The sequence below is a fragment of the Trematomus bernacchii genome, unplaced genomic scaffold, assembly GCF_902827165.1.
Source record: "Trematomus bernacchii unplaced genomic scaffold, fTreBer1.1, whole genome shotgun sequence".
NCBI classification, from domain to species: domain Eukaryota; kingdom Metazoa; phylum Chordata; class Actinopteri; order Perciformes; family Nototheniidae; genus Trematomus; species Trematomus bernacchii.
In genome coordinates, this window is record NW_022987674.1 from 365580 (window position 1) to 377000 (window position 11421).

Sequence of the window (11421 nt, forward strand, 5' to 3'; positions counted from 1 at the left end):
AGTAGGATTTGTCTGTTAACAAGTTGCTCCTGACTGAAATGTGGCTTTGCATTGTCAGCTTGCATTATATTGTTCTTGGGAGAACGCAAGAAAAGAAACATGAGATGAACAAAAGGAGAAACTGCAGATAAATGGTAACATCACTGATGTGTTGTGCTAAGCTAGGCTACGCCTGGAAGGTGGAACTGGAGAGATTCCCCAGTGAGAGGAACACATCCACCTCCCTGTGTTCAATACAATCCTGCTGAACCAGCAGAGACTGAGTCGACCCCTTACTGACCTGAGAGTCTCCAGTCTGCAGTCTGGACTCTCCAGAAGATCTCTCAGCAGCTCCACTCCTGAAGCCTTCAGAGCGTTGCGACTCAGGTCCAGATCTCTCAGATGGATGTTGGACTTCAGAGCTGAGATCAGAGCAGAACAGCTGATCTCTGACAAGCTGCAGTTATCCAGTCTGAATAAAGAACACATGATGTAAGTTTAGAAAACAATGTTCCTGATTGAAATAATGAAAGGTTTAATAATCTGATTATAGCTGGAGAAGTAGAGAATGTAGACGTTTAGAAAGTGGACACTCCCAACAGGTTAAAAACAGTAAGATCCAAAAAGTGAAAAGAGCTCTCATTAATATGAAAGACAACGTTCTTCACCTTCAATAAAAAGTGGTGACTTCACATCATAAACTCTGCTCCTTCTACACTAACTCGTGATGTGCAGCCAGACAAATCAAAACCCACAGAAACTGATTCAACTCAAGATCACAGAGTTTACAAAGAAGTCAGGATGAATTTAGAAGAAATGTGATCAAAATAAATAGAGAATATTTATTTTAGGAATAGTGGAGACATAGATCACAGCATCTTCAGTTTAAACTATTCAGTCAGTTTGAGCATCATGCAGCTTCAGAAACATGTTAGAAACAGCAACAACTGAACATATTTGTTAGTGTTTGATAGTTTTAATAGAAATATTTAATTATTGTATTCATGTGTTTATAATGTCATTTATTTAAAAAACATGACGGAGAATAAAAGATGAATTCCAGGTTTTTAAAGGTTCACAGTGAATTATGCAGAGTATGATTTTTCTTTAGCATAGCTCTGCTACAGTCAATGAGCTAAACCACAGAAGAAGAAAGTAGACTTTAGCATTAAGATGCTCAGTGAGGATCAGGATCATATCAGCCTGATGTCTGCAGCTCAGAGTCAACACAACTCTCACATATTCATCTCAGCACAGAAGATAGAGATGGAGAAATGACCTGAGAGTCTCCAGTCTGCAGTCTGGTCTCTCCAGAAGATCTCTCAGCAGCTCCACTCCTGAATCCTTCAGAACGTTCTTACTCAGGTCCAGATCTCTCAGATGGATGTTGGACTTCAGAGCTGAGATCAGAGCAGAACAGCTGATCTCTGACAACCAGCAGCCCTCCAGACTGAATAAAGAACACATGATGTAAGTTTAGAAAACAATGTTCCTGATTGAAATAATGAAAGGTTTAATAATCTGATTATAGCTGGAGAAGTAGAGAATGTAGACGTTTATAAAGTGGACACTCCCGACAGGTTAAAAACAGTAAGATCCAAAAAGTGAAAAGAGCTCTCATTAATATGAAAGACAACGTTCTTCACCTTCAATAAAAAGTGGTGACTTCACATCATAAACTCTGCTCCTTCTACACTAACTCGTGATGTGCAGCCAGACAAATCAAAACCCACAGAAACTGATTCAACTCAAGATCACAGAGTTTACAAAGAAGCAGCACCAGAGTCTGAATAAAGAACACATGATGTAAGTTCAGAGAACAATGGTCCTGCTTGAGATAGTTCAAAGTCTCATCATCTTTTCAGACCTGGAGAGGGTTCAGATGCCAATGTCAAAAATGATGAAGATACTTTTAGAAATGTAATAGTAGATAACTATAAATGCATTGATAATGCATCAGAAGAACCTCCTTCATCTCCCTCACAGCTCATCAGTACTGACAGCATCTTCACTGACTCATGGAGCACAGTGAGAGTCTGTGGAAGCTCACACACTGTCCCCTCACACATTTACTTTCTCTGCTTTCTGTTATTCTTGTCAAATATTCAGCAATTTAGAAAGAAATGTGAACTTATTCAAATATCTTTGTACTCAGGCAAATGATGGAATTATAAATATATCAATTATAAATACAGTACAAAACCACATGAACTACAGCCAGTGATCTGACCTCAGAGTCTTCAGTCTACAGTTTGGACTCTTTAGTCCAGAACTCAGCTGCTCCACCTCTGAATCCTGCAGATCTACTTTCACCTCCAGCTCTCTCAGATCGGAGGGGTCGGACTTCAGAGCTGAGGCCACGACTTCCCAGTCTAAGAATCCACTGTCAGGAATTCTGTTAGAACACATATTACAGAATTTGTTTATATAACAACAAGGGGAAACAACATAGTTACTTCATGCATTTGAGGAAAAACATTTTGAATATCATGATCTGATTACCACTGGATGTTAGTCTATTTAATATTTGGTAGAGTGTGATCTGATCCCATGTCTGTCACCTCTCTGCTAGCTACTTTCTAGACTAGAGAAGACTAGAGTCAACATGAATCACATATTGCTCTGTGTCTAATTTAACGATAAAGAAACTGCAATCATTTCATAATAACTTTACTGCATTCAATGACATATGTAAAGTTATCCTGTATGTTCTGATCACATGTTGCTGTGATAAAACATCCTTCATATTATTTTGACAAGGAAAATGAAGAGAAGAAAAAACTGTACAATTTTAGAATAATTGTATTAGTTCAATTTTAAAACATCCTTCGAAACAGCAAAAAGTTGTATAGTGTTTATTTTAAAAACTAAAATCCTTATCTACACTAATCTATAAAGCTAATCACATCTGGACTCACACAGCCTCCCTGCAGTTCCTCAAAGCTGGAATCAGTCTCCGTCGTCCCTCCTCTGATGTTTTGGACTTCTCCAGGTCCAACTCATCCAGAACCTCCTCTGACATCTCCAGCCTGTAGGCCAGAGCAGAGCAGCGGCTCACAGAGAGTCTCTTCTCTGATCTGTTCTCTGACTTCAGGAACTCTGTGATCTCCTGATGTACTGAGTGGTCCTTCATCTCTGTCAGACAGTGGAAGATGTTGATGCTCCTGTGAGAAGAGACTTTATCACTTCTCATCTTCTTCAGGTTGCTGATGGCTCTCTGGATGATTTCTGGTCTGTTGTCTGTGCGACCCAGCAGGCCTCCTAAGAGTCTCTGGTTGGACTCCAGAGAGAGGCCGTGGAGAAAGCGGACAAACAGGTCCAGGTGGCCATTTCTGCTTTTGAGGGATTTCATCATGGCACTCTTTAGGAAGACATCCAGGGATGGGTACTCCTGATCACTGCTATCACTGTTGTCATCGTCCAAGTCTCTCTGCAGGAAGTCCTTCAGTACCTCTGTGTCTCTGTTGGAGTAACAGTGCAACATGTAGACTGCAGCCAGAAACTCCTGAATGCTCAGATGAACAAAGCAGTAGACTGTTTTCTCAAAGATCACACTCTCTCTTTTGAAGATCTGTGTGGAAACTCCTGAGTGCACCAAGGCCTCGGTAACACCAAGACCACAGCGCTGCAGGTCTTCTTGGTAGAACATGATGTCTCCTTTCTCCAGATGTTCAAACGCCAGCCTCCCCAGCTTCAGAAGAAGCTCCCTGTCAGCCTCCGTCAGCTGCTGTGGACTCGTCTCATGTCCCTCTTCATACTTCTGCTTCTTCCTCTTGGTCTGGACCAGCAGGAAGTGTGAGTACATGTCAGTGAGGGTCTTGGGCAGCTCTCCTCTCTGGTCTGTAGTCCACATGTGGTCCAGAACTGCAGCAGTGATCCAGCAGAAGACTGGGATCAGACACATGATGTGGAGGCTCCTGGAGCTCTTGATGTGAGAGATGATTCTGCTGGACAGGTCTTCATCACTCGATCTCCTCCTGAAGTACTCCTCCTTCTGGGCTTCAGTGAAGCCTCGTACTTCTGTTACCCTGTCCACACACTCACGAGGGATCTGATTGGCCGCTGCAGGTCTGGAAGTTATCCAGACGAGAGCCGAGGGAAGCAGCTTCCCCCTGATGAGGTTTGTCAGCAGCACGTTGACTGAGGACTGCTGTGAGACATCAGACACAACCTCATTGTTTCTGAAGTCCAGAGAAAGTCTGCTTTCATCCAGGCCGTCAAAGATGAACAGCACTTTACAGACAGCCAGCTGCTCTGCTGTGACCTTCTGTAAGGTCGGATGGAAAACATGGAGCAGCCTGAGAAGACTGTACTGCTCACCTTTGATCAGGTTCAGCTCCCTGAAGGAGAGCGGGATCACCAGACTGACATCTTGGTTTCCCAAACCCTCGGCCCAGTCCAGAGTGAACTTCTGCACTGAGAAGGTTTTTCCAACTCCAGCGACTCCGTTGGTCAGGACCGCTCTGATGAGAGTCTGTTGGTCAGGTGAGGCTTTAAAGATGTCCTGGCACTTGATTGGAGAGTAATGGAGGGCATTTTTCTTGGAAGCTGTCTCCAGCTGCCTCACCTCATGTTGGGTATTAACCTCTTCACTCAGGCCTTGTGTGATGTAGAGCTCAGTGAAGATCCTGTTGAGGAGGGTTTCACTTTCACCAGTTCCTTCAGTCACACGTTCACATCTCCTCCTCAGACTGAGCCTATGTTCATCTAAAACCTCCTGCAGACCACGTTCTGCTGAAAGAGAAGGAAACGTGAGAATAAAAAAAACGTTTTAAATGAACTTATATTATGTACAACACAACAGGAAGAATCCTGTTTTCAGGCCTGAAGACACCAGGAGACAGCAGTGTTTCCCACAGAATTATACTTGTGGTGGTAGCCGGGCACGACGGGCAGGGGGGGGGGGGTGTTAATGGAGCATGCTCTTGAACTGTTAGTTTGCCGGAGAGTGGGGTTACTGCAGAGCGCATAATTGCGGCGCAGTTGCGCATGAGTGATGTGCAACAACATTTGACTTCTCTTTTTCTCGTAAGGTCTCCCTTTCTGCTGGTCGCTTATTAGCAGACCCTTCACGCGATGGCAGAGCGAACAGGTACAGGAGGCGTAGAGCGAGGGATCATTGTCCACTAGTTCATCGATCACAGATGGCGTAGTGCTCGCGGACGGATACAAAAAAAACAACCTAAATAGGTCGTGAAATATACTTGGGCGGCCGTTATTATTACATTACATTACATTTAGCCGACGCTTTTATCCAAAGCAACTTACAATAAGTGCATTCGACCAAGACGATACAAACTTGAAGAATCATATAAGTACATCAGGTTTCATCAGTGTTGGGCAAGTTACTTTTAAAAAGTAACTAGTAATAGTTATAGTTACTGCTCTCAAAAAAGTAACTAGTTACTTTATTAGTTACTAAATTATAAAAGTAACAAGTTACTTTACTTTACTTTAAAAATAATAAGTCCTTTGTTAGTATGTAAGTGCTTTGTTAGTATGTAAGTGCTTTGTTAGTATGTAAGTGCTTTGTTAGTATGTAAGTGCTTTGTTAGTATCTAAGTGCTTTGTTAGTATATAAGTGCTTTGTTAGTATCTAAGTGCTTTGTTAGTATCTAAGTCCTTTGTTAGTATCTAATTGCTTTGTTAGTATATAAGTGCTTTTTTAGTATATAAGTACTTTGTTAGTATCTAAGTGCTTTGTTAGTATATAAGTGCTTTGTTAGTATATAAGTCCTTTGTTAGTATATAAGTGCTTTGTTAGTATATAAGTGCTTTTTATTTTGTTTGTTTTTTTGTTTTTAAATGTATCGCTCGAAGTGGAGTCGAAAGAGATGAGTCTTCAGTCTGCCCTGGAAGATGTGTAAGCTTTCTGCTGTCCTGATGTCAATGGGGAGCTCATTCCACCATTTTGGAGCCAGGATAGCAAAACCCACGTGTTTTTGCTGATGGGAACTTGGGTCCCCCTCGCAGTGCGGGTGCAGCGAGCCGTTTGGCTGATGCAGAGCGGAGTGCACGTGCTGGGGTGTATGGTTTAACCATGTCCTGGATGTAGGAAGGGCCAGATCCATTCACAGCATGGTACGCTAGCACCAGTGTCTTGAAGTGGATTCTAGCAGTTACTGGAAGCCAGTGAAGGGAGCGGAGGAGCGGTGTGGTGTGGGAAAATTTAGGAAGGTTGAAGACCAGACGAGCCGCTGCATTCTGGATGAGCTGCAGAGGTCGGACGGCACATGCAGGTAGACCAGCCAGGAGGGTAGTAATATACCTGGGCGGGCGTTAATATATCTGGGCGGACGTTAATATACCTGGCCGGACGTTAATATACCTGGGCGGACGTTAATATACCTGGGCGGATGTTAATATACCTGGGCGGACGTTAATATACCTGGCCGGACGTTAATATACCTGGGCGGACGTTAATATACCTGGGCGGACGTTAATATACCTGGCCGGACGTTAATATACCTGGGCGGACGTTAATATACCTGGGCGGACGTTAATATACCTGGGCGGACGTTAATATACCTGGGCGGGCGTTAATATACCTGGGCGGACGTTAATATACCTGGGCGGACGTTAATATACCTGGGCGGACGTTAATATACCTGGGCGGCCAGCCCAAGTAAAGTCTATCTGTGGGAAACCCTGGACAGATGTTCAGACTTACTTGTTACTGTTCTGGTCTGACTGGCTGTCTGCAGTCCAGCTCTGGTTCTGGATCTCTTTCCACACTGGGGACAGCAGGGGTCTCCTGATGGAGGTCTCTGCTCCCAGTATGAGGTGATGCACTGTCTGCAGAACCAGTGTCCACAGCTGGTAGAGACTGGATCCTTCAGGACGTCCTGACACAGAGCACAGCTGGACAGCTGCTCCTCCACAGGAACACCACTCTTCCTCTTCCCTCTGTGGAGATGAACACATCCTTTATAGCACTTTACGGTGACTGATTTTCACCAATGGTACAACCCAAAGTTGGCAAATTCTTGTTTTGTTAAAGTTCTTTATCTGTAGATGATATTTCATCCTGGTAACTGTTCCCAAGTGGTAGATATTTAGTGATTCATATAATTATGAAACAAAACGCCCTTCTGTCTGTAACATCCTCGCCTACAGCATGTTCACTGTACCTCACAAGTTTTACTACGGCTAAATTAAACTTGTTTATGTAATAACTACATGATGATTCCAATTTGTAAAAGCAGTGAACACTTTGTCAGGTCTGTCCACAACATGGAAAGCAAATCACTTTCAAAATGCTAGTTCCTGAATGGACATTAGATTGAGTGGAGTTAGACTTAGCTAACATTGTGGCTGCTCCATTCAAAGTCAAACTAACAATCAATGGTTGATACACATAAATGTATAACTTCAATTCAATATGAAGTACTGTAGAGCTCTAGGTGCCGATATTTCCCTTATCTGATTCAAGTACGTCTGCGTTTCTATACTGAGCTCTACTGAGTTTCTATACTGAGTTCTTCTGAGTTTCTATACTGAGCTCTACTGAGTTTCTATACTGAGCTCTACTGAGTTTCTATACTGAGCTCTACTGAGTTTCTATACTGAGCTCTACTGAGTTTCTATACTGAGCTCTACTGAGTTTCTATACTGAGCTCTACTGACTTTCTATACTGAGCTCTACTGAGTTTCTATACTGAGCTCTACTGAGTTTCTATACTGAGCTCTACTGAGTTTCTATACTGAGCTCTACTGAGTTTCTATACTGAGCTCTACTGAGTTTCTATACTGTGCTCTACTGAGTTTCTATACTGAGCTCTACTGAGTTTCTATACTGAGCTCTACTGAGTTTCTATACTGAGCTCTACTGAGTTTCTATACTGAGCTCTACTGAGTTTCTATACTGAGCTCTAATGAGTTTCTATACTGTGGGATACTGCACTCATGTAATTATTAAAGAAGAGTTTAAAATGATCAGATGGCATATATATATAGATAAATACAGTATCTATATCTATATCTATATGTTTGTCAGGTCAGTTCACAGCAGAAACAGACTCTTACTTTGTGTCTGGGGGTCCAGGTTCATTACTGAAGTTCAGAGGTATTCCCATAGACCAGTCACTCTTCAGAGACAGACAGCTGGGGACTGGAGACTCTGCTCTCTGTCTGTGGAAACAACAAATGTTTTACACACATCACTAGTTCTTGTAAAAAGCAGCGTTTGATTTCAGCCCGTTTACCCGATTAATGGTTTTTGGACTTCCTCCCAACTTTCAGGTTTTGAGTCATGCTTGAGGGTTTCTGTCATTACAATTCATTTGTAACGGTGAAAAGTCTTACATGTTTGAATTTACTGTAATTGACCAAACTGTGTTTCTGTTCTGTAAGCCTCCATGCTCATGTCATTATTTAGAGAACAGTTTAGATTATCACATGGCATAAAAACTGAATCCTCTTCAGGTCAGTTCACAGCAGAAACAAACTCTTACTTTGTGTCTGGGGGTCCAGGTTCATTACTGAAGTAGAAAGGTTCACTCATAGACCAGTCACTCTTCAGAGACAGACAGCTGGGGACTGGAGACTCTGCTCTCTGTCTGTGGAAACAACAGAATGTTTTACACACATCACTAGTTCTTGTAAAGGGCAGCTTTTCATTTCAGCAGAGTTTACCTTAGTAATGGTTTTTGGACTTGCTTGTTTTGAGGGTTTCTGTTGTTACAATTCTTTGTGAGAGGGAAAAGTTTTACATGTTCCAAGTTCATTTACTAAACCAAACACAAAGTCCTTCATGTCGAGTGTGAGAATGATTTCACAATAGTAGATGATTAACTGTTGCTGATGAGCACAGCCAGAGCTCAGTTACCTCTTTACTTTCCTCTTCTGGGTTTCTTTCCTCTCATTGACTTTGTTTCATGACTGAACTCCACAGTGAAGCTTTACTGAGTTTCTGTACTGTGATCTGCTACTCAGATCAAACCAGACTCCTCTTCAGGTCAGTTCACAGCAGAAACAGACTCTTACCTTGTGGCAGATGCTCCAAGTGTATTACTCAAATCTGGAGGTTTTCTGGACACTGAAGATTTCTCCTCCTCCTCATCATCCAAATCTCTCATGTTCTCCATCCTGAGAGATGAACTAGTAACCCTGGAGACAAATATATAAACACACACACACTTTATAATGCAAGCATTTCAATCAAATCCATCATAATGATACATTTTGGTTTAAATGTGTGCTGTCAAAAAATACGTGAATGGTTGAGAATAATCTGCAAACCTTAACGTGTCAAAACATTTGGATGAAAATGAATCATTTTACCAAGTTTCACCCAAACTGCCTTCGTAATTCCAGCAGGTATTTTAACATGAATTGCACGGCAGTGGAAGTCAAGGAAAGCGAGGAACTGGAACAAGCTACATGTACATTTAATCAAGTACTGTACTTAAGTACAATTTTGAGGGACCTGTACTTTATTTCAATGTTCCGCTACTGTGTACCTATACTCCACTACAACTTTAGTTACTTCACAGATGTGGATGAATGATGTGAAATATAATCAAGTGTTAAATCAGACTTGAGTTCCACCTGGAGTAAATTCACAAGCTACCCTGCAGTATACACAGTCATTCAAACTAGCTGCACCTTTACCAGCTTTGAGAACATTTTAAAGGTGGGGTAGGTAAGTTAGATCGCTAGAATTTGAAAATACACATCCGGAGAAAATCTGCCACTTCCTTACAGAGCCCCTCCTCCAACACACACGAACGTGCACATGACCAATGAGGGCACGAGATAAGTTTGTGCACAGATGGAAGGCTGACATCCAGTTATTTTAGCCGGGCCGGCTAAAATAACTGGATGGCCTACGGCTTCCACAGATGAAATTTTGTTATGGATTTTTTGTCAAAGCACTTAAGATATTCATTGCTATCGGGATGTTAAGAGCATTCCATGGAATATAACAAAAAGTGTATCTCGAGCCGGTTTCTCAAACTTACCTACCCTACCTTTAATGATCAATCATTATAAAACATATCATATATATTATTCTGAAATGGACCAATATGCACAATTACTGACATCAACAGCTGGTAAATGTGATAGGTCTAACTTGAAGACTGAGACAGAGACATCAACAGCTATAACTTTCGAGAGGTGGAGGTATGCGCATTATTTTAAATGTGACGGTAAGGTGCACTGCTGCAAACACAACAACATCAAACCTCTCCAAGCACCTGCAGAGGCAACATGCTAACACCAAGCTAGTAGCTAAAGACCAACCCAGTCTCACATCTAAACGTGTAATAACTACGTTGGTCCACAACTTGGGACGTAGTATTTCTACAAAAACGCCTCTGAAATTGTAGGATCGTTTTATTCTCGGTGGAAAATGCCTATTTTAAGGTTAGTTTGGCCATTAAAATGCGTTTTGATGTCATTTGATGCGAGAAATATGAGTTGTTATTTCAGATTATGTGTGCAGTGGATGTACATGATCTTTAGTTTGCTAGTTATTACGAAGATTACTTCAGGAAATTGTGTACATACAACGTTTTCATTGTTACCAAGGTGGTTGCTAGGGACGCTGCTATCGGTGTATGCTCTCAAATTGTAATATTAGAACGTCTTTGCCCTCATTTATTTATATTGCTGTTAGCGCACAACTCGAACGTAGCAGTAACGTAAAATGCCTCAGGAAATTGTGTACATTCAATGTATTTTAAGTGTTACTAATGCTAACAAGCATGTTGTTTAAACATTCTCTCGGATGTTATATTATTTCTGTTATGTTGTGTAACTGTTTAATGGTGTTATCTTTATTGCTACCCCCTTCCCCGTCAATTTATAGTGTTGGTCCACAGCGCAAACGTATTAGTTTAACAAAATCCGCATCTAAAATTGTGGCATAGATACGTTATTTTCCCCTGTGCAATTCTCCAACCCAGTCTCACATCTCACATCACATCGTCATAAACAATACCGGAAACAGACTAGGCAAGATCCTCAGCTCGTGATTGGATGGTTTAGCCGCAATGCACGTTGGGATATGGTGTTTATGCGATGTGAAATCCGAAAACATTTAAAAAAATAAAATAATACTTTATTCCGAGTGTGCTTGCTTTTCTCTTTGAAAGTCATCACATAACGGCATTGTAATACACGTTTCGGCTGCATAAAATATTACATATCTGCCGTAGTTCTCTATTTATAGAGCCCTGATGAGAAGACTTCTAGACAAACAGGAAGAACTGCCGCCAAAACTGAAAACGTGACGTGGATCATAAATATATCAGCAATTAAACAACATCTTACATTTCTTTTCACACAATACGTCTCCTTGCATTATCAACACTAATTCGGCTGACTTTTATATTTGATCCAATTGGTAGATAGGCTGTATTTACGCCATAACGGTGCACAGCTGATAGAAAGGGACACCTACTGGTTAAAGCACGTTATTGCATTTTATTATTTTTA

The 11421-nt window shown here is 41.6% G+C and overlaps 1 protein-coding gene across 1 annotated transcript; it reads right to left on the reverse strand.

Moving 5' to 3' along the window:
- LOC117487547 (NLR family CARD domain-containing protein 3-like) lies at positions 1–8099 on the reverse strand (the record flags this gene model as incomplete). The annotated part of the gene is made up of 6 exons (XM_034136194.1): positions 1–451; positions 1259–1429; positions 2210–2374; positions 2898–4713; positions 6779–6885; positions 8005–8099. Coding segments are annotated over 6 exons (2649 nt in total), but the record flags the coding sequence as incomplete, so codon positions are not given.
- Between the last annotated feature and the right edge of the window lie 3322 nt (positions 8100–11421).